Genomic DNA, 23097 nt, shown 5'->3' on the forward strand with positions numbered 1-23097 from the left:
TGACCCCCTGCTTTAAGGAAGAAACCTACTGTTGATAACGAAAATAAGGATCCTCGCTGGTGGCGCAAGGGGTTAAGTCTCAGCACTATAATGCCATTGGCCACTGCAGCACAAGTTCCATCCCAGGCCAGGGAGGTGACCCACATGGCCAGCAGACCTCTGCTGTCTTGCCCGCTGCTCCCCTCAGCAGTGTAGTTCAGTCACTCTGCCTATTCTGTTCCCCACTCTGTCTCTGGTGAATCTTCTCATGCTCCCGCACCTCTGGCCTACATCCCAGTTCTTATATGCATAAATAAACAAATCTTTAAAAAAAGAAAATGAAAATAACTAACGCAAAGATTGAACCAAAACAATCCAAAGGCTGTTGACTGGGTATCCCACTGAGTAGCTGTCAGTAGTACATGGAGACCCTTTTAATTGAGTAGATGTCAGCGGTTGTCCTTGGGGCACTAAAGAAAATAACTTTACTCTGGCTCTTTAAGGGATTCCTTGAATAGGCTTTTAAATAAAATACCAGAGTGCCACAAAAATAGCCTATAACTCATTAGGAACTAACGGATTAGAGTAGTCTAAGTATCACAGTTTTCAGGGCCTCCTTGGTGGCGCAGGCAGTTGAGCGCCGCACTGTGAAGCTGTCTGCAGCCTCTGCAGCCCGCCAGCCTTGGAGCAACCCACACGGCGCAGCAGACCTCGCCTGTCTTGCCCGCTGCTCCCCTCAGCAGTGTATTTCACTAGATCTGCCTGTTCTGTTACCCGCTCACTCTCTCTGGTGAATCCTCTCACCCTCTGTCGTATCTGGCCTGTACCCCAGTTCTTGTATAAATAAATAAATCTTAAAAAAAAAAAAATCACAGCTTTCATTGGTGGCTGAACGTTCCCCAGAGACAGTGGGGATAGATTTCCTTGGAGGAGGCGAATTGGGAAATTGTTTTTTCTGTTTTGCTTTCGTCGGCGTTAAGCGCTTTAATTTTTCCTTGCAGTCCGCCAGTACTTTCATCCTCAATTATAATTTCAAACGAAGGCCTGAGCCCCAAGTCCAACAAGGGGAACCCTCCTGCAGACTTCACAGAGTCCCTAACTCCTGACATCTCTAGCTCCAGCCCCCACGCGGAGGATAATCACGCAGGCCTCGGGGAGCCCAAGAGCAGGACAGCCACTCGGAGGCCTGGGCCCGTGCGCCCCCGCGCCCCCGGCGCCCCCGGCTCTCCCCGCGCCCCCGGCTTCCCCCGCGCCCGGCGTCCCGCGGCCCCGCCGGCCCCGCGCGCCGCCGCCCCGCGCCGACTTCCGCTTCCCCGGCGCCCGCCGCGCGGAGCCAGCCCCGGCCGCAGGGGCGCTCACGAGCCCGCCGGCCGCCCGCGAGGGCACTCCCGCGCGGGAGGCGGGGCGGAGGGCGGCCCGAGCCCGCCGCGGGTGTTAAGCGGCCTGCCCCACCGCGCCGAGAGCCTGGAGCTGGCGGGCGGCGGAGCCGGAGCAGGACGCGGCCGCGCGCGTGGCGGTGAGCGCAGCCGCGGCCCGGCGATCGCGGGCTGCCGGGGCGCGCGGGGAGGGCGGAGCGGGCAGCGGCCTCGGCGCCCGGGCGGCGTGACCTTCCAGAACGGCCCGGCCGGGGCGGGGGGCCGCGCGGTCCGCGCACGTGCGGAGGCGTCACGGGCGCTCCTCTCCCGGGCGCTGCCCCGGCGCGCGCAGGACGCTCGGCCTCCGCGGCCTCCCTCCCGCAGCGGTCACCTGCTGGAAGGTGTTCCCTTCCTGTGCCCCTGCGTAGTGCCCACTGGCCTGCGGGCGCCGCCGGTGCCCGTGCGCCGGGGAGGGCGAGGCGCTTCTGAATGGAGACTCCTGCAGGTTGCTGGGGCACGCTCGGCCGGCGTTGCCAGCCGGGAGGAGAAAGTTGGAGACGGTCGCCGTGAGCTGTGTCTGGTGCGCACCAGCATCCCGAGGCCCCGGAGGCGGAGCGCTCAGCCAGCTGCTCAGCGGCAGGAGGGGCTGGTTTGCATCCAGTGTCCTTACGTCCCGGCTCTGGTAACTTCTGCACCGCCAGCCTTAGCCTGAAGCGGAAATCTTCCGGTTGCTTCGTCTGTGTTATCTTGGTGGAGAGAGCGACTCACAGGAGTCTCCCTTACGAGAAAGATGTATAGTTGGCGCTGCTTGTCCCATGTCAGTTTTAACTCCTGCTGATGAGTCTCACCTCCCGCAAGCCCTACGTCCTCTTCAAGCCAACGCTTCGTATAGTTTGAATTAGTTGCCCACACCGGATTTCATCTTAATGATGCAGAAGTAGTTTTTTGTAGGATATGATGTGTTTAAGCTGGGCTTACCTAAAGGGGTTAAATTCACATGGATGACACGATACTCTCTGCCCTACTTTTTTTTTCTTCTAAGGAGATGTCCACACCAGGAGAAACTAGAGCACAGAAAGGTCACATTGGAAAGTGCCCTGTGTGACTCCTGTCCTTGTGTGTGTGTCAACGTTTCCCCTCTAAAATGCAAGGCTGGGTGTTTTTTTTTTCCCATCATGTTGGATGGAATACTCTGGAGTTATTGGTGGGAGGCACAGAACCCAAGACAAGGCTTGAATTGAATCCTTTCTTTGCTACTGACTAACTCTCTGACCTTCTTTCCATCAGGAGAAGGAGATTGAATTATGACCCCAATGTCTTTCTCTCTGATACTGGGTGGCCACCACCTTATCAACTGTAGTAACCAATGTACCTCTCCAGTCCTATCAGTAACCTAAAATCAGGGCCTAAGTTAGTTGTTTTATTAAGCATTATGCTTCTGTTATCGCTGGTCTTAAAAAGATTTTAAATCTTTTTGTAAACAGAGGAAGATTCTTGGTGTCTGATCATTGACAGAAGGCTTGCAGTGGTTAAAAAACTTCCTGGAGGCGAAAATCATTTTCTACTGATCTGTAAGGTGACATTAGCTTTCATCTGTGATCCTGGGGGCCAGCCCCTCCTCTGAGAGGTGGCATGACTGGGATCACACAGATCTGCAGCGTGATGAGGGATAAAAATTGTTCCTTGTTACAGCCAAGTCATGCAGTTTGAAAACCATAAAGAATTGATTGCTGAGTTGGTTATTTTAGTCTTTTCTGTTAACAAGTCACTTTTTCTTTCTCTAGTCAGTATTATTGCCTCAGCAATAGTTAATTTTTGTCTAAACACTGAGGAGTAGACACTAGTTTTCCCAAACTTATTAGGCCCCAGCCTAAACAGATTGAGTCAAGATTTCAAAGCAAGAGACAGACATCTGGTTGTTTGAATATTGAAGAAGTGCCCCATGTGATTCTCACGAAGCAGATTTGGGACGCAGTGCACCAGGTGTTACTTCTCAGCGCATGCTTGGTGATCTCGTTGGAGGCCTTATCTGGGAGCAGGTCCAGAAAAGCAGTATCTTTAATCCCACCTGAACCCTTTCTATCAGAACCTGCATTTTAACAAGGTTCTCAGGTGATGCGTGTGCACATTTATGACTGAGAAGCCGTGGCGGGGACCGCGGAGACAGCAATGTTTGGAGCTGTGCTGTGTAGTTATTCTGAGACCATGTTTCCTAGTTCATCATCACATCAGTTCTATCAGGCCATCTGTAATTGCCTTTGTATTATAACACTCTTAGGATTCACCTTGTACACCTTGTTCAGTGACCCCCAACCTTAGGTGCCCCAGGAGCCGCCTTGGCAGCAGAGTAGCATTCAGAAGTAGGCCTGGGTCACCGCCAGAGTGCCTAATCTGTGTGTTCCTTTCTGGGCCTATTGTTTTGTGACCTCCTTTTAGGAACTCAGCAAAGGCTGCTCTCTGAATTTAGAACTGAACTTAATGGACTGATAGTGCAGTGTAGACTTCCGAAAAACTAGTTGGAAGTGGCTAGGGATGTTTGCAGTTGCCTCACTTATTTGGCAGTCTTTCCTAAGGTTTTCAAAAAGGTCGCCTGAAATGCCTCCTCCCACTCCCTCCACCAATGGCTGTAGCATTAATGTTGAAGGAAGGTTTTTGTTCTGCGAGCTCTTTATGGGGGAGGAGGTGGGCAGGGAGGAGAGGCGTATTGCTCACTAAGCTGCGTGGACACTGGGCCCTTCCTCTGGAGCAACACAGAGCCAATTTCTCACTTCCAGAAGTGTAGGTACAGTAACTAGGCTGCAGCCTTCAGAAAGGGAGGCTGCAAGGGTCAAGCTGATGGTCAATTCTTGCCTCCTTCCGCCCAGGGATATGAGGTGCCCATCATAAGCTCCAGAGAGTCGCCTTCCCCGGAGCCCAGCAGAGAAGTGGGGGAAACATGAAGTCCAACCCTGCCATCCAAGCTGCCATCGACCTCACTGCAGGGGCCGCAGGTAATCCCCAAGAAAACCCCGTCCTCTCCTCCTCACCTGCCTTCTACAAGGAAGGTTAAGTGAAAGAGGGTTAAAATATTACCTTTGACATCCCACATATGCTTTAACCTTGGAACACATTTCATCAAAGTGTAATGAGTTCCAAGCACGGCAGAGTAGTCCCCATTTTTTTAAGACATAATGAGTCAGTGCACAATGTGGAAATGTCCCCTGTCTATAGCTGGAAATCTCAGCTTGAGCTGCAGTCACTTGTCACATGGCTGAGATGTGCAGGTGATGTGGGTGCCATTCCAAGCCTGGCAGGCTTCAGACCCCTTAGAGTGCAGAAATACAACACTGTCTCTGCAGGGAGATCTTAGTTACTGCCTGGGAAAGAAAAAAAAAGACATTCCTTGGAAATGCCTTTAGTCATGTGACACACATTGGACTGTCTTCAAGCCCTGCAAGGAAAGGCGAGCTCTTAGGACTTGCCAGGATGTGCAGGCTCACCTGAGTCGAGGGGGTCAATTCCAGGGAAGACTGAGGCCCCACTCAGCACAAGTAGGTGCTCCCGGCAGTGCTTATAACATGCAGACTGCTTTTAAGACAGATCTCCTGTCCGTGGTCTGAATAAGAAGTGCATGGTGGAAGTGTCTAGATACCTGTATTTAAGGGCATGCGGAGTGCTGGAATGCTCATTTTTTCCAGAAGAAAACCCTCTTCTACTTTCCTACATGGACTTTTAAATCACTGCAGCTCCCTGGAGGGGAGAGGCCAAAGGGTGGGCCGCCCACTGTCCTGTTATCCACTGGAATCTCCTGGTCAACACATTAAATACAGTCAGAGGGCCACCTCCTGTCATCCTGCCCTTCTCTTAATTGTGAAAAAAGAAGTCATAGATAGAGAACAAAGTATTTTTCCTTGAGCCAAAGGTCGGCCACAGTCAGCTAATGAGGGCTCCTAGCTGCTGTACTTTACAGCCCCGCCTGATAAGCCCTGAGGAGGCGGGCCCTGGCTCCTGGATTAGAGACCACAGGAGTGTCCTGCCCAGGAGTCAGGGAAACCAAGGGCCCCCTGGCTTCCTCCCTGGTGCCTCTTGCCGGCTGGGTGCCTTTGGGTCAGCCCCTTGCCCTGCTGTGGACTCGTGCTGTACCCCCAGGCCTACTGCACTGTCGCCCTCATGCACTCTGGAAACACTGACACAGCTCCAGCAGAGCCATTTGTGGGCTCTGGCATCCTCTTGCTGCCTGTGAACATTCTGGGCTCAGTTTTTGTGCCTGCAGTGGGAGAACATTGAACCACATGAGGGCCCCTCGGCCTTCGGAATTGTATATCCTTCAGCCAGTCTATGGAAGATGTAGGATCTATTGTGATAGAATTAGAATCATTCCCTTTCCCTAAAAAGGCCCTTATGTGTGGGCGGGTATTTGGGCACCATATATATAATGTACAGTGAATTTTAAAGCTACAAATTGCAATAGTCTTGCGGGAAATCTGGTGTGTGAGGCATTTGCTGGTGCTGTCTTGCCACATTAACATGTGCTGGGCCCTTGTCATTTCCCTGGTAACCCTCTGGGAAACAGCTGGCAGGTGTTTTGTTCCTATGGGGATAACAAGGGGTCACCTTCCACTGATGTAGCACTGCTGTGGGCCATCTCTCTCTGAAGACCACGGACTCCTTTGCAGGAGTGGCCTGAGCCTGGTGAAGGGCTCCTTGGGGACTGGACAGAGGAGGTTCCTGTTAGTGACCCAAGAACTCCCTCTGTTGGGAGGCACATGGAACACAAGCCAAGCTTTGGAGGGGTCTCAGTCTTCAAATGATGGTACTAGTAGGGCCTTAGAGAGCGCTGGTCTGATGCTCATTGTATACACAGAAAAGAGACTGGAGAGAGACAGTGGACTTTCAAGTTACACAGCGAGTTGGTGTAAAGACAGGGCTGGGTTGCTTGGCTCCTGTCTAGTTCTGTAGTTGTCTTGTTTTATTACTACAAAATCCCTAGGGGTGAGGCTGGGTTTGGAGCCCTCACCACCTAGCTCTCTGCAAAGGGAAATGGTTACAGTAGAGGATTTTTCACTAGGAGCAGAGGACCCCTACCCTGAGTGTGATTAGTGTGTACTGGAGCGAGCCATGGTCAGAGGAGCATGGATGGAGCACATGTGTGTTCTTCTGTCCCCCCTTTCTTTTGAAGTAGCTCCTCCAGCAAACAGGCTTCAGAAGGCTCCTCTGCAATCAGTGCTGCGGAGTGGTCACTGTCTCTCAGCACTGATGTAGGGGAGATTCCAGGAAGGGAGGGAACACCCCAGGCTGCAGGGTTGAAGGTGGACTATGAAGCCACATGATTCTCTTGATTCTCAAACATTCTCAAAAGTTCAACTGGGGCCTCCCCGGTGACGCAGCAGCTGAGCGCTGGGTTGCGAAGCTGCCCACAACTCTGCAGCACCGGTTCGATCCCCAGCCGTGGGGTGAGGGTCCCACATGGCGCAGACCTCTCCTGCCGCCCGCTGCTCCCCTCAGCAGTGTACCTCGGTCCTTCTGCCTGCTCTGCTCCCCGCTCTGGCTCTGGTGAATTCTCTCACCCTCCCGCGCTTCTGACTGTACCCAGTGCTTGTATAAATAAATAAATAAATCTTTAAAAAAAAAAAGTTCAACTGTACTTTAAGATGTAGTAACTCAGGGGGCCTCCCTCGTGGGGCAGGGGTTAAAGTCTCAGTGCTATCAAGCTATCGCCAGCTATCGCCAGCTACTGCGGCATGAGTTCGATCCCCAGCCAGGGAGCTGCTCCCCTCAGCAGTGTATTCTGGTAGAGCTGCCTGTTCTGCTCCTCACTCTGTCTCTGGTGAATCCTCTCACCCCCCACACCTCTGGCCTACACCCTAGTTCTATGCATAAATAAAAATAAATCGGGCCTCCCTGGTGGCACAGTGGTTGAGTGCTGGGCTGCGAAGCTGCCCGCAGCCTCTGCAGCGCCAGTTCGATCCCCGGCCACAGGGCGAGGGTCCCACATGGCGTGCAGACCTCTCCTGCCGCCCACTGCTCCCCTCAGCAGTGTACTTCATCACTCTGCCTGTTCTACTCATCACTCTCTGGCTCTGGTGAATTCTCTCACCCTCCCACGCCTCTGACTGTACCCAGTGTTTGTATAAATAAATAAATAAATCTTTAAAAAAATAAAAATAAAAATAAATCTTAAAAAAAAGAAATGTAGTAACTCAACTATGAAATGAAGTACTCCTTAGTTTTATTGCTCCGTTGCAGTATACTTAGCTTAACTAGTGTGGGAGTTTAGATCATTGAAATTTATTCTCTCACACGCCAGGATCAAAAACGAACAGAAAGCATTTTTTAGTTGGAATACTTGAAAATTGATGTGCCTCTCCCAGCTGTTAAGTGAACAGTGACCACCTCCATAGGGCTTGGAGAGTCTTACCTCTGTGGGTGGGCCAGGGTGGACCCCAGCCTACTGGGTAAACCCACCCTTCCTTGTGAGTTCTGCCTTTCCAGCCTACACCATCCCTGCCCCACAGGCTTCCTCCATTCCTTGTCATTGGCTTGGTTAAGCACTGAAAATCCACAGCACACTTGGTCAAGTGCAGGGTGCAACATGGTCTGAATGTTCTTGTGCTGAATAACACACAGCCAAGGGAGCACCCCTCAGAGGGATGTGGAGGAGGCTTCATTTGTCTCTTCCAGAGACCTCAGACCAGAGACCTGAGATTGAAGTGAGCAGAGTATTTAATCCACAGTTTCCTGGCTTTGATGGGGCCTGAGGACCTGCTGGCTGAGCCCCACAGTCAGCGCCACGGGAAGGCCACAGAGAGTATGTGGTAAATTACATGGGAAATTAGTTCCCCTCCATGGACTAAAGGGGAATAGTAGCTAGCACTTGAAAATTAGTTTCCTATCTTCTCGCTATTGGACATGTAACTGTTACAAATATGCTTATTATAACCTATGAAGCCTGAACTGCTCAGGGTGAGTGATTTGGTTAAACTTTGGAAACAGTTGAAATAACAATGCTCTGAATTAAATGCTTTATTGGGTCCATCTGTATCTAGGTTAACTAAATTATGTACCACCTATAAAAATTCTACCATCACCTGTTTTGGAATAATCAATTTTTTAATAACTAGGATATTACTTTATTCTAGTCCATCAGTACCAGGGAGAGTGAGTGTAACTCTTAATTATAGAAACATCTTATTAAATGATATCCCAATCATTCAGAATCAGGTCTCATTTGGCCAGCAAAGCAGAGATGAGTCATGACTCTTCAGGAAAAATGGACAGTAGTGATAGGATCCCAGAGATTGTACCTGTGGTTGCTTAAAAGAAGACACCAAACAGTTTTTGGTAATGTCTCTTTAATGCATGAAAGAGCTGGGGTACAGGCCAGAGATGTGGGGGGTGGGGGTGTGTGAGAGGATCCACCAGAGACAGAGTGGGGAACAGAACAGGCAGACTGACTGAAATACACTGCTAAGGGGAGCAGCGGGCAAGACAGGAGAGGTCTGCCTTGCCATGTGGGTTTCTCCCTGGCCAGCCGGGGATCAAACTTGTGCTGCAGAGGCTGCAGATTGCTTCATAGTGTGGTGCTTAGCCCCTTGCACCACCAGGGAGGCCCTATGTGCCCATAATTAAATGACAATTTTTTTTTTAAAGATTTATTTATTTATTTATTCATACAAACACTGGGTACAGTCAGAAGCGCAGGAGGGTGAGAGAATTCACCAGAGAGAGTGGGGAGCAGAGCAGGCAGAAGGACCGAAGTACACTGCTGAGGGGAGCAGCGGGCGGCAGGAGAGGTCTGCGCGCCATGTGGGACCCTCCTCTGGTGGCCGGGGAGCAGCCGGGGATCGAACTGGCGCCGCAGAGGCCGCGGGCAGCTTTGCAACCCAGAGCTCAACCGCTGCGACACCAGGGAGGCCCTAAATGAGAATTTTTATCAGCCCTTCTCTACTTTCTACAACTTAGTTGGAGTAACTCTGTATATTAGGGTCTAATGTCAGCTTTGGAATTGCATTTCTTAAGTATTTTTTTTAAAGATTATTTATTTATACAAGAGCTAGGGTACAGGTCAGAAGCGCAGGAGGGTGAGAGAATTCACCAGAGCCAGAGCGGGGAGCAGAACAGGCAGACGGACCGAAGACACTGCTGAGGGGAGTAGCGGGTGAGGCAGGAGAGGTCTGTGCACCATGTGGGGTTCTCCCTGGCCCGTGGGAAATCAAACTGGCGCTGCAGAGGCTGCAGACAGCTTCGCAGCGCGGCACTCAACCGCTGTGCCACCGGGGAGGCCCTTAAGTATTGTTTTGATGAGGCTTTAATAACTTCATTCAATGTGTGTTTCCTGAACAGGCAGGAGACAGTCGTCTCAGGCCTATGGGAAGCATTCACTAGGGGCAGTTTCAGCCCAGGGCTTGGGATGGTACAGGATGGTTCTAGCTCAGCCTTTTCTCTGGATCTGGAATGTTTATTGAAGTATTCTCATGTAATTTAAATTTTGCTGTATTGAATACTCACTCCTACTACAGTATAATAGCATATAAATACAGGGTTTATGCTAAGCAAAGGTAAGTTTCAGTCTGTTCCCTACTTGAATGCAACTCATTTATCGATAGGGTCCAGATGAGAGGTTTTTCCATAGGGTCAGATATTAACTCTTCAGGGACTAATTAGCCCGGCTCTGTTTTCTCTTTCTGTTGCCTGTTCCTGTATTAGTTCTCTGACTGTCACCAGCACCACTGGGCATCAGGCAGGGAGGGCTGAAGCACTCTTCTAGAACCCTCTCCTCACTTTCGTGTGGCTTCTAACATGTACAATCACTGCTGTTACTGACCACTTATGCAGCAGGCACTATGTTAAACCTTCTTATCCATTTTTGCTTAGTCCTCATGCTAACCCGCTGAGCTGGGCATGGAAGAGGAACTGAGGTTTAGAAGTTGCATCACTTCTCCACAGTGTCACAGAAGCGCCAGGCTCCACGCCTGGGTCCCTTGGGCTCCATTGCTAATCCTCCACACACATTTGCATCCTGTGGCTCTGATTGTTGAACACAGATCTGTCTCCCTAAAACATCTTCAGGAAGGACTGGGTGCTGGGCACATTTGGGGGACCCTACCAGTTGTTCAGACTTGGCTGGAAGACTTGGGGGGATACAGTCAAAATGAACTGCCGCGGAGGGAGGCTTGGGTGAGTGGCCCCTTCCTCATGTTCATGGCTGACCACAGCTGCACTCAGACACAGCTGCAGGCTGAGCTGGACCACACTCCTTCCTGCTTGCAGGGGGCACAGCATGCGTGCTGACCGGGCAGCCCTTCGACACGATGAAAGTGAAGATGCAGACATTCCCCGATCTGTACCGTGGGCTCACTGACTGCTGCCTGAAGACCTACTCCCAGGTGGGCTTCCGAGGCTTCTACAAGGGTACCAGCCCGGCGCTGATCGCCAATATTGCCGAGAACTCTGTCCTCTTCATGTGCTACGGCTTCTGCCAGCAGGTGGTGCGGAAAGTGGTTGGATTGGACAAGCAGGCCAAACTGAGGTGAGGCGAGGACACCACACTTCCGGTTTGTTCAAAGACCTGTGGTATAGACAAGATTCTCACAGTGCTTTATGACACTTATCCAGGGTTTTCATGATACTTTATGCTACTTTTAAAAATAACTTTCTAATTATGAAATCATATGTTGTCATCATATAAAACATGGAAGATACACTATTGCACCAAAGAACTGCCTGTGGTCCATTGTGGACAGCAGATCTGAGGCACTGGTATTCTTTTTTTTTTTTCCATTTTCAGTATGTATACTCTAATTTTAAAATTTATTTTAAAATTTTCTTACATTGTTGTTCATTTTCATACAATATTTGATTTCTCCTCTTGGGTATAGTCCCCATAATTCTCCCACCACTGTGGCACCTGTGACCATCACCATAGTCCCTTGTATTCTTCTCTGCCCTGTTTTGACCCCTCTCTCTTCGCTTCCCCTGCTGTATCCCTCAGATCTGTGGTTTGATCCTTTGCTCACTTTCCTTATATTCCACCTATAAGTGAGACCGTCCAATATTTTTCTTTTTCTTCTGACATATTTCACTGAGCATAATCCCTTCCAGCTCCATCCGTGTTGCTGCAAAGGCATGAGTTTATCTTTTTTGATTGCTGAGTAGTATTCCATTGTGTATATCTACCACATCCTCTTGATCCTTTCCTGTTTGGGGGCATTTAGGTTCTTTCCCTATCTTAGTTATTATAAGTAGTGCTGCAGTGGGTATTAGTATTCTTCAGATGATGCTTTTCAAAAGCTAGAGGTGGTGCTCCTTCCCTTGCAGGCGGAATTGCGGGACTAGACCACACTTGGAGTTTGTGACCTCGGCTTTGGGGTCTCTTTATCAGCAAAATGCAGAGTATTGAAAGAGGTTGCATGAACCACATAGGTTTAAGGAGAAACGAGATTTGGGGAAGGATTAGAAGCTCTGAGAAGATGCAGGTAATTAAATCTACTATTTCTTTGGCCAAGTGTGCCCCAACCATTAGACTCTGATGTGCTCAGTATTCTTGGGTGTTTATTATACAGAGGCTAGAAAGAATTTGGAAACTTTTGGCATGTTTAGCCATCTGTCCTTTTTACATTGAGTTTTTTGTTTTGTTTTGTTTTATTTTGATTTTTTTCCTATTGTATTTATGAAGATAGTTTATATCATTGTATCTGCCTTAGGGGTTATAGGTTCAAACCTCTACAAATGTATGTTTTCACACCATGCCCACCACCAAGGTTGATTTATTTATTTATTTATCAGAGATTTATTTATTTATTTTTTAAGATTTATTTATTTATTTATACAAGAACCGGGGTACAGGCCAGATGCGTGGGAGGGTGAAAGGATTCACCAGAAACAGCGGGGAACAGAACAGGCAGACTGACGAAATATACTGCTGAGGGGAGCAGCGGGCATGACAGGAGAGGTCTGCTGCACCATGTGGGACCCTTGCTGGCCGGCCGGGATCTACAGAGGCTGCGGACAGCTTCACAGTGCTGCGCTCAAATGCCTGCGCCACCGGGGGGGCCCAAAGATTTATTTATTTATGCATACAAGAACTGGGGTACAGGCCAGAGTTGTGGGGGTGGTGGTGAGAGGATTCACCAGAGATAGGGTGGGGAACAGAACAAGCAGACTGACTGAAATACACTGCTGAGGGGAGCAGCGGGCAAGACAGGAAAGGTCAGCTGTGCCATGTGGGTAGTCCCGGCAGGTGGGAGATTGAACTCGAGCTGCAGAGGCTGCTTGCTCCACCAGGGAGGCCCCCAAGGTTGATTTATTTTAAATCATTTAAAATTTGTATGTCACCTTCATGGTAGCAAAAGGCAGCCTTATTGGTTGTTTTGGTAAAAATCTGAAAGCCTGTTGCAACTACTGGTCCTTGAGCTTGGTGAGGAGCTTCTGGGGGGCTGTGCAGGGTGGGAGGTTCCTGTTAGTGAGCTTGCTGTTAGGTTTCTTTTGTGCATAAGTGTTCTCTAGAGGAGCCTAGAGTTCTAATGATATGGCTTTTTATAGGAAGAAAATCTGTCTCAATGGATAGAACTTCTTTTTTTATAGACTTCGGACTGGATGAGATCACCCAGGAAACAGCATGAAGGGGTGGGATGGAGAGAGGAATAAAGAAATAAGCGGGGACAACCCAGGAGAATGCGGCATCCCATGATAGAGGTGATAGAAGGAACACTTGGTGATTGTCCTCTCCCCACTCCAGGGAGACATTTTCTACTTGAAACCTGGAGTTGAGGTCTCCTTCAGCACCCTCAGAGAAGACAAAAGGTGGGTGGGGGCGGGGGCAGGTTGGGGTGGAGACAGAAAACAGTGAGCAGCCATGTGAGATTCTGGGAAATGCCTATAGAAAAGAAATCACCCTCTTCTGCTTGGCCTAATGCCAAATTCTCATCTTCCTTGAAGTGGAGGGCTGCTTTTTCATCCTGTGCAACAGTGTTGCTTGTCACCTGTTGCTGCCCTAGACTTAGAAAGTTGTGGCATGTATGCTGTGATTTTTAGCCCTCCCCTGGTCCCATGAGAGGTAAAGAAGCTGCTATTAGCTGTTTTTTATAGATGGGATGCTGGGGTGCAGATACCGACCACTGCGGGGTCACCAGGTTGATAACCCAGAGAGCTGGCACTCAAACCAGGGACTCAGCCCCACCCAGTAGTCTTTCCACAAGATCAGGCAGGGCTCTGGAGTATTCTGTACAGGTCCTCTCTAGAGAAAAGAATAATAAACTGAAACAGTGAAAGCAAGAAACGCCAGTGAGGACCTGTTGTGAATTTCTGCAATAATATGGTAAATATTTGTCTGTCCTGATTTTGAACGCTCCCCTGAGTAGTGTTCTCCTTTGACCTTTAGCTGGATAGTGTCTTACACAGCAGGCGTGTTCAGTACATTTGTTGAAATGGTGACAGTTGGACTTACGGACCCCCATCCTCCACCTATTGCTGTTTCAGTTCCAGCTCCAAACATTTGTTACAGGCACAAGCTGGAGCCTGTGTACCTCCTCTAATGCATTGGTAGATGAAAGGATTTATTAGAAAGCCAAAGTCCACTGCAGATCTGATTTGGCCTTGCTGTAGCGTACGAGGCTTGGTGCGCTGTCAGGTGTCCGAACCATTTTACTGCACCTCAGATCGGATCGACGTCTGCATTTATTGATGCCACCTTTGTTCCAGCAAAGTTGGCATATTCTGGTTATTGACCCCAACTGACTTGCCTGTCAGCAGATGGACAGAAAGTCCCTGAGGGAGGCCAAGTATAGATCTGCAAGCTGGCTGAGGGATGGCAGAGGCCATTTTAGGCTTTGGTTTTGACAAATGAGCTAAGTAGGAATGGAGTGGGAAGAAATGGAGTGAGCAGTGGGGGGCAGTTTCCACACTGGAAAGTTTGTTGCAAGTACAGTTGTGTATCTGGATGTCCTCTGATAATGAGTTGGTGTTTGAGTCTCTAAGATCAAAAGCATCTTCCTCCTGCTGGTAAACCTCCCTCCAAGTCTACATTCCGTGAGACCTGCATGTGAAAGCGGCTGCTTGGCTCCTGAGCACCTGCCTCCAATTCGCCTCAGCCTAGAGGCCAAGCCACCAGAACGGGAAATCAGCCATGATGGAAGTGTCCTTGATTTTGTAACTGGTGTTTGACATTTGTTTGTGTAACTATTAGTTTATTGTAACTTTAGTCCTACTGTCACATTGAATATGGTAGATGTATTAGGCTTTTCCTTACAATTTGGAGGAAACTACTGGGGCTCTCCCTACTCAGGGCACTGTGCAGAGGGGCTCACCATCCAGGGACTTTGGGACCTTTGAATTGTCCTGGTCATGCAGTGACAGCAAGATGCTGGTATTTAATGGTGTCATGGAGACAGTTGTACTACCGTGAGGTGTCCACAGCCAGTGGTGTTCCTGTGATAATACACTCACACTTTAGAAAGAATCTTTTTTTAACCCCCATGAACTCCAAGAAGTCTCCTGGCTTTGTTTCTCTGACTTTCCCCCACTTCTTGAACTCTTACTGGCTTCCAGGTGTATTTGCTGGAGACCGTGGTGCCTGTTGTTATGCCCATGTGAGATGAGCTGACTGCTTCTGTTTGTGTGTCTCTGTGCATCCATTGCTCTGTTCAGATTTAGATTATCTTACTAAGCCATTTAACATAAAACCATTGTGCTTACTGATACACATCAGTTTCACCCTGTCCTGTGGCACTGCCACAACCTCCTTGCACCCACAGGGTAACTGAGGTCCAGGAGTCATCGGTTGAACTAAACTTGGAAGTCTTTTTGGTTAAAAATTTGTGCTGGGTTTCCTCTGTGGCCGTTATTTTCCATGTCTTGTTGTTCCAGGTTGGATTTAGAACATACAGACAGAGATAGCCTCAGAAGGTAGTTTTATTTAAAGCTTAGTTGGACATACTTGAAAATATTAATAGTGTGTGCTTGCGGAGGGAGTTATGGGTAATTTCCTTCCTCCATGTCTTTCTGGATTGGTGTGGCTTTGTATGTCACTCTGAGTCTTAGTTCAGGCTGTTGTAGCAATAGATCACTGACTGGGTGACATAAGCAAAGACATTTGTTTTTCACAGTCATAGAGGCTGGAAGTCCAAAATCAAAGGTGCCAGTCAATTTGTTGTCTCCTGAGGACCCTCTTCCTGGTTTGCAGAGGGGTGCCCTGCCTGTTCTCACCCAGTGGAGAGAGAAGGCTACCTCTCTAGTTTCTTTTTCTTTTTTTTTTTTAATTTTTGTGTAGAAGAACTGCAGTATAGGCCAGAGACAGAGTGGGAATTAGAACTGGTGGTTCTACTGAAACACACTGCTAAGGGGAGCAGTGGGTGAGACAGGAGAGGTCTGCAGCACTGTATGTGGGTTAGCTCCCTAGCCAGGGGTCCAACTCAGGCCTTAGCAGTGATAGCACTGAGACTTAACCCCTAGGCCACCAGGGAGGCCCTCTATCCCATCAAGGGGACTCTACCTTCCTGACCTCAGCTGAATCTAATTACCTCCCAACACCACTCTCCCTCCAAATACCATTACATTAGGGGTTAAGCCTTCAGCCCAGGAATTTGGAGGTGGAGATACATTCATTCAGCCTAAAGCTCCGTGACTAATAAAAAGAACATGAATGTGATACAGGCAGACCTAGCATTGCCCAGTATTAAATCCCAGTATTGCCACTTGGTATCTAAGTGACTTTGGGCACATTACACATCATCTCTAAGTGTCATATCCCCCAGACGGATACTGGGTATTACTGTCAGGCTCACAAGGCGATGGTCTCCTTAGTTGAAGTGGCACATAAAGCTCCTGGTGAGAAGTCAGAAGTACTCCTCTCCTTTCCTCCTCACTCTCTTCACCACCTGAGTGTTCTGGCCTGGTTGGTGCTGAATGAGTAACTGGTGGGTCATTGTCTCCTATGCTTGTCCTTCCAGTGATCTGCAGAATGCTGCTGCTGGGTCCTTTGCCTCTGCGTTCGCTGCGCTGGTGCTCTGCCCCACCGAGCTGGTCAAGTGCCGGCTGCAGACCATGTATGAGATGGAGGCCTCAGGAAAGATAGCCAAAAGCCACAAGTAAGCATCTCTCAGGCACAGACTTTAGGTCTCTGTTGCCTTGAGATAGTATTTTTTAAATTCTGTGTTATACTAAAATTAAGTTACAGATAGATTTATATACTCTGAAATATTGTGTTTCTAGAGTATTTTCCCCTCCCAGACAGAGAATAACTTTTTGAATGGACTGTGATAGTCTGACTTGCCACCCTACCTCAAAGGACACTGTAGGCAGATAGCTAACCCCAGAAGTGGGGAAGCCAGGAGCTTATACCCCTTCTGACTTGAATGTATAAGGCATCATCCGCACTGTATTTGAAGGCACATAGCAGAGAACTTTGGAGCTGTGAGAGATGAGCCTTCACAAGTATCTATTTGGATTCTGAGATGAATGCTTGATGTGCGCACCCAGGTTTCACATGGGTATGCAGGATGATCACCCCAGATCCTGGTGAGAACTTCCTTTACCTGCATTTCTAATCCTTCAAGTGTACTTACAAAGGGCTCAACTTCTGAAAACAATTTATCAAAACCCTCGTAAATATACCTAGTCTTTGGTGATCCACTCACTTTTCAAAGAAGTCTTAAATAGGTTGAGCTACCCTGTGAGGTATATGTGTATATATCATATATGACTCATTTGAATTGAAAAGCAATTTATTATTAACCTCAAAACTTGCTTATTTTAATATCTGCCTACCTGACATTCTCATGGTAGATATTGCTGTGTATAAATCTGCTGGGAAAATCTACGCTATAAACTGACCATTTTCAGAGTTACCAGTGTCCTCCAAGTGAGGATGGGATTTGTAATACAGCTCTATTTCCTGCACCCTTGAGATATATTGCAATCAATTTAAATCTACTAAATATAACTGAGAGGACCAGAAGTTTGTCTTAAAGACTTTTTATTGAAATGAAAACACAGAAATCGTTAAGTGTTCAATTCTATAAATAGTCAAAAAATGAGCATCCCTTTGTAACCAGTACTTAGATTAAGAAATAGAACATTAATAGAAAATTGCCCTCATGTCCCTTGGAAGAAATTTGAGATTTTTAAAGTAAGTGTTTGTTAAGATCCAAAGGACTTAGACAAATGGACACCTTGCACAAAAGTAAATATTGGTTGACTATTTTGGGCATAGCAGTGCCCACACAGGTCACTTAGGGTTAGAACTTGGAGTTGCAGGTGGCTAATTTGCTGGGCTGAATCATGTTATTTTGTTACATTCACATTACCAGTGAGAACATGTAGCCAGGAGGAGCTGGCCAGTGAGTAATGCCTGAGGGAGCCTTCTGAAGTCCTCAGAAGAACGAGCATCATTAGGAGCAGACGACTGTTTTACCTTGGGTCTTGTTCCTTCATTGATCCAAGCCAGATCACCTGCACTCTGAGAATTGAGTGAGGCAAAAGGGCTGGTAGCAAGTCTGGTGTCTGGCACTGTTCTGACAGATAAAGCCTGTCCCATCAGAGCTCACACCATCAGGTAGAGGAATTGTTTTGTATTCAGGCTATTGCAGGGTTCTCATCTGCTAAAGTAGGAATTCTTACGTAACTGTTACTCCTGGAGAACTAAATTCTTGGTACTTCCTGCTGCACAGGGGCTATAGCTCATTTTTAGAATTTCTTTTGTCTTGTCTTCAAGTAACAGGTATTCCCTGATTCATTTCCTTCCACTAACACAAAGCAAAATAAACCCAAAACACAGGAACAAATTCCCTCAAAACACATCACAAAAAAGGCTGATGAGATAGGAATTGGGAGGTAAGGGACTGGGCAAGTGTGATACCATTTTATTCTTGCTGAGTTTGGACAGCTCCTTATGGTAATTGTAATTTCCCTTACTATGAAAAAAATGAGTATTAGCTTTCTGAAAAAAGTATCTTGAATAATATGACTTTTATGCTTGTTATGAAATAATTGTACTTAGGTTTTTAAAGATATTTTCTTCCCACATGAGCCTTTTATTAGAATCCTGTTCTTTTGTTTGTAGAATCAGCTGTTTCCTTGCTAGAGCATAATCAGGTCTGTTAATTGGGTTATAAATATCGTTGTCTCCTTCTTTCCCTGCTTGCTTTATGCAGTAACTGTCTCTCTTACTGTCTCCACCCAGTACAGTTTGGTCTGTCGTGAGGAGTATCCTTAGCAAAGATGGCCCCTTGGGCTTCTACCATGGACTGTCAAGCACTTTACTTCGAGAAGTTCCAGGCTATTTCTTCTTCTTTGGTGGATATGAACTGAGCCGATCATTTTTTGCATCAGGCAGACCAAAAGATGAACTAGGTAAACGTGTCTCCATTGACAGACATTGAGTTTGGTGCAGTCCCTGCCCACTGATGTTGTTGCATTGGACTCTGTGCGCCCCCTTGTGGGGGGGTCCTCCTGGGGAGTCTCTGCTAAGTTGAATTTCCTCATGACGGGGGCTGAAGCAGTGTGTCTTGGACTTCTTCCCCGAAATAACATTTGTTAATTAGCCTTGGATCCATTTTAGGGGAGAAGAAATCTAGAAATTTCTTTCCCTGTGGGAAATAATCTATAAATCATTTTTGTTATAAGCTTAAAATTTGGTAATAAATCTTGATGGTGTTTTGGGAGAAGTGAAGTTTAGTTCTTTCTGGCTTATCCTGTACAGCTGCTTGACACAACCATTATCAATGGCTCACATGAGTGATTACTTAAAGAAAATCTCCTTCAGTGTATTGGGCCTATTTGGGTTAGTCAGGATTCCTGGCTTACCTGTTGTGTTTAATAAAACGACGTTGGTTTTTCATGGCAAAGGAAGAATCAGGGCTGTGGGGCATTAGAATATTAAAATACTTCCAAATGAGAAAGTAGGAAAAAAAATGAAGCCTGTGTTTCGAGGCTTCTTTTTATTTTTTTTAAAGATTTATTTTATTTATGCGTACAAGAACTGGGGTACAGGCCAGCGGTATGGGGGGTGGGTGAGAGGATTCATCAGAGAAAATAGAGAGCAGAACAGGCAGATTGACTGAAATACACTGCTGAGGGAAGCAGCAGGCAAGGCAAGGAAGGTGGGCTGCTCCCTGGCCAGCCGGGGATCAAACTCGTGCTGCAATGGCTGCCAATTGCTTGATAGCGCTGTCTTGAACCACTGCGCCACTAGGGAGGCCCCAGTGGCTTCTATTTCTAAGGGCACTGACATGCTGCTGGGGGCCTGTGGTTCTGTGCCAGCCAGTCCTCTGTGGGATAAGGCAGGAAGGCCACGCATGGTGCCATGGTGACCAGCCTAATACAGCCCTGGTTTGACGAGGGGTTGACCCAGACTCTTAAATGGAAGCTTGTGCCCTTAGAGCTTTGATGGTGTCAGAGAACTGTGCTCTGCAGCATTAGCATTTTTATTTGCACCTACCTGCAGCCACTGCTATACTGGCCTCTGGAAATCTCACATCAACCATTTTGAAATACAATACTGTTTGCCACGTTTCTTCTCTAGGTCCTGTCCCTTTGATGTTAAGTGGTGGAGTTGGTGGAATCTGCCTCTGGCTTGCCGTGTACCCAGTGGATTGTATCAAATCCAGAATTCAAGTTCTTTCCATGTCTGGAAAACAGGCAGGATTTGTTGGAACCTTTATAAGTGTTCTGAGAAGTGAAGGTAAGTTGCAGAAGCAGTAGGCATATGTAGAGAATGATCATTTCATGGCTGGCCTGTCAAGCTTGATCAGATGCCCTCCTCCTGGCCTCATATCCTTTTTCTGGCACCTTATATTAGTTCACATTGGTAGATTTCTGTTTCCAAACCCCTTGGTTTACTTTTATTCTCAAAAATGTTTAAAGTTCTTACCCTAACACTTGGTCTAGGATTTGTTATTCTAAATGGAGGGAACGTGTAAAATATGGACTTTGTCTAAGGGGACATATGTTTTACAGTTGCAAAACTTGCTTTATGTGTTAGAAAATAATCTCTAACAGATTTAAAGGAGAGTTAAAAGAATGTACAACACCCTAAATGTAATCCTTCTGCAGTTAGAAGTGCCCTAAGCAGTCTCTGAAGATGATCTGCTATCAACTTTTAGAGTCATGCAAGAGGATAAAGATTTATGTAGTGTTTATATAAAGCCAGTGGTATGCTACTAGTAAATAAAGACCTGACATAACACTTATTACACATTCTAAAACCAGATGTGAATTTCTCTGCCTTGATTTTAAAAGAAAGAGCATGCAGCAACAGTTTACAAAAACTGTATCTCAAATAGAACACACACATCTATATGTTACTAATAGTAATGCCCCTTTGAATTCAGTTAACTCTTAATGGTTTTGCAAATTACTTACACCTCCCTTATCTAATTTGATGATCATAACTATCCTGAGCATTGTTTATATAGTAGGTCTTCTTAATGTCACTGATAGGTTTTGGAAACCATTTAAACCTTCAACTTTAAATGAAATGACTTAACAAAAACAATTTTACCATAGGCTAATTGATATAAATAAGAGTTAAGCTCCTGTGCCATATTTTGGGTTCCAAAAATATCATTAAACTTCTGAATAAAGACCTCAAACAGGGCCTCCCTGGTGATGCAGTGGTTAAGTGTCAGTGCTATCAAGCTATCACCAGCCACTGTGGCCTGAGTTTGATCCCTGGGCCAGGAAGCTAATCCACATGGTACAGCCAACCACTCCTGTGTCACCCGCTGCTCCCTTCAGCAGTGTATTTCAGTAGATTTGCATATTCTGCTCCCCACTCTATCTCTGGTGAATCCTCTCACACACACACCCCCACTCCTTCTACCCTCCCCCACCTATGGCTGACACCCCCAACTCTTGCATGCATAAATAAATAAAGTAAATCTTTAAAAAAACAAAAACCCCAACCATTTCTAGTATTAAACAGTATTTTGTATTTATTCATCCATTACTCAAATTACTTACTCCAGTTCAGGCTTGTGAGTGGTTGAATCCCTAGCTTAGGACACAAGGCAGGAACCTGTCCTACACAGGACATCCTTCCATTGCAGTGCACATCACACACACCCACTGTCACTCAGCCTGGGGCAGTAGGGACTTGCCAGTGACCCTAACGTGCACACTGTTGTGTGGGGGATGAACTGAAGTAGCCAGAGAACACATGCCAAATGGAACCACACACAGACTCCATACAGACAGTGGCCAAAACTAGGAATCAATGTTTTTCTTGTCAATATTACAATGAAATGACATTATTCCAGGCCCTGTATACTAGAAATAGGCCTCTGACTTCCATGCCTGCACTCCTTCAACTGACCTGATGCCCTGTGGTCCTGGCTGCTCTCTCTCTCCTCTGTGAGGTCTGCGCTGTGCCCCAGTCATTTACCACAGTTGACCAAACCTGGAATTGGTGTTTGTTACCTCTATGTCAACCAGCTTTGCTGGGAGAGTTGGCGCTTTCCTGGTTTCCATTGATCTTTTTTAGATTCATTAGTTCAGGGAAACCTAGACATAAGTCTTCCATGCCTTGTTGGTTTTCAGTATATTGTCTGGATTTGTAAGTATAAACATACCTGTTATGCGGTTTTGGGAGTATCTCCAAGCAAGGAGTAGCTGTAACCACCTTTTTGTCTTCCAGGAATAACGGCCTTATATTCTGGACTGAAACCTACTATGATTCGAGCATTCCCTGCCAATGGGGCGCTGTTTTTGGCCTATGAATACAGCAGAAAGTTGATGATGAACCAGTTCGAAGCATATTGAAGTGTTCTGGAGAACCTGGATCCAAACAGGCATCTGAGGACTATAGTTCATCTCAGGGTCTCACGGAGTAGAAGACCAATGTGGAATTATTTTGATTTCATGGGAATTTTTGTTTTCCTTTCTTCTATCCTAAATCTTAAACTTTATGGAAGGACCTCTATTTTACCTACATAATTTGTGCCCATAATTGTACTGAAATAGAAAAGTTACTGCTCTTGTCCCTGGTGGATGTACAGGCAGAGCCACTGGCCCTTTGTTACCTAATCTGAAAGGCTAATTATAGTTCTGTCAGGGTTTTTGCATAAACCTGGATGTGTGGTTATGTTTGATTGTGTGTGTGTTTGGAGTGAATCACAATTTGGTTCTATATTTAACCTCACATCTCACCAGAAGAACCCCAAGATAACCATGTTTATGGTTTTAAATGATTGCTTAACCCGTTCTAGTTGTGGGTGTCTCTTAAAATCTACTTAGTGCGTGCACTATACTAAGTGGTTATATTTTTTAAAGGTTTTCTTGTGGTGCTTGAAAACTAAAATATCCATCTAGATTTTAAAGACGCAAATATACCTGTATACTGATATGGCTTCCACTTTCTTATATTTTAGAGCAGTCATACTGGATTTCCCAGGATGTTCTACTATTAAAATAGTGCCATTTGTTCTATAGTGGATCATATTCCCCCTCTTGAAATACAGGTGAGTGGCCTTGAGCACCAGGCCTTTGGAAGTAGCACAGCCTTCACCTGTGCCTTTTTCCTTCCAAGAGCTTCCCTTCTTCTGGGCTTTAGGTTGAGGGGAGGGGCTCTGCTGTTTTGCTTTGTGAAGACCCTTGTGGCAGACAATAGCCCTTAGCTTCTGGCCTCGGTAGGAATCCAGAGTATCCTATTGGACTGTGTATGGGCTGTTGTCCCCTTTGGACCATTCACTCATCACCTCCACCAGTGAGAAACCCTCTTAGGGAGCAGAGTGCCAAAGCCAGGAGAAATCCCCGTCTGGCTGGTGTGACAGAGCACTTGGGCAAAGGGCTG

The 23097-nt window shown here is 47.0% G+C and overlaps 1 protein-coding gene across 2 annotated transcripts; it reads left to right on the plus strand.

Moving 5' to 3' along the window:
* Positions 1-1450: 1450 nt before the first annotated feature.
* SLC25A15 (solute carrier family 25 member 15) lies at positions 1451-22225 on the plus strand. Of its 2 annotated transcripts, none has more exons than XM_037527231.1 (7): positions 1451-1495; positions 4199-4324; positions 10584-10842; positions 16259-16396; positions 18490-18659; positions 19831-19989; positions 21943-22225. In XM_037527231.1, the coding sequence occupies exons 2-7, from the start codon at positions 4270-4272 to the stop codon at positions 22065-22067; spliced, it is 906 nt and encodes a 301-aa protein (XP_037383128.1). In that variant the 5' UTR covers positions 1451-1495; positions 4199-4269; the 3' UTR covers positions 22068-22225. The 2 variants fall into 2 exon arrangements, with proteins under 2 accessions (XP_037383128.1, XP_037383129.1); XM_037527232.2 differs by lacking the exon at positions 1451-1495 and adding an exon at positions 1861-2016.
* Positions 22226-23097: the final 872 nt, after the last annotated feature.

The sequence above is a fragment of the Talpa occidentalis genome, unplaced genomic scaffold (genome assembly GCF_014898055.3).
Source record: "Talpa occidentalis isolate TD23 unplaced genomic scaffold, MPIMG_talOcc4v2.1 talOcc4.5, whole genome shotgun sequence".
NCBI classification, from domain to species: Eukaryota; Metazoa; Chordata; class Mammalia; order Eulipotyphla; family Talpidae; genus Talpa; species Talpa occidentalis.

Coding starts and splice junctions, on each gene's coding strand:
- SLC25A15 (XM_037527231.1), top strand. CDS start 4,270: ATGAAGTCCAACCCTGCCATCCAAGCTGCCATCGACCTCACTGCAGGG. Junction 4,325..10,583: donor CCTCACTGCAGGGGCCGCAG/GTAATCCCCAAG, acceptor TCCTGCTTGCAG/GGGGCACAGCATGCGTGCTG. Junction 18,660..19,830: donor CAGACCAAAAGATGAACTAG/GTAAACGTGTCT, acceptor TTTCTTCTCTAG/GTCCTGTCCCTTTGATGTTA.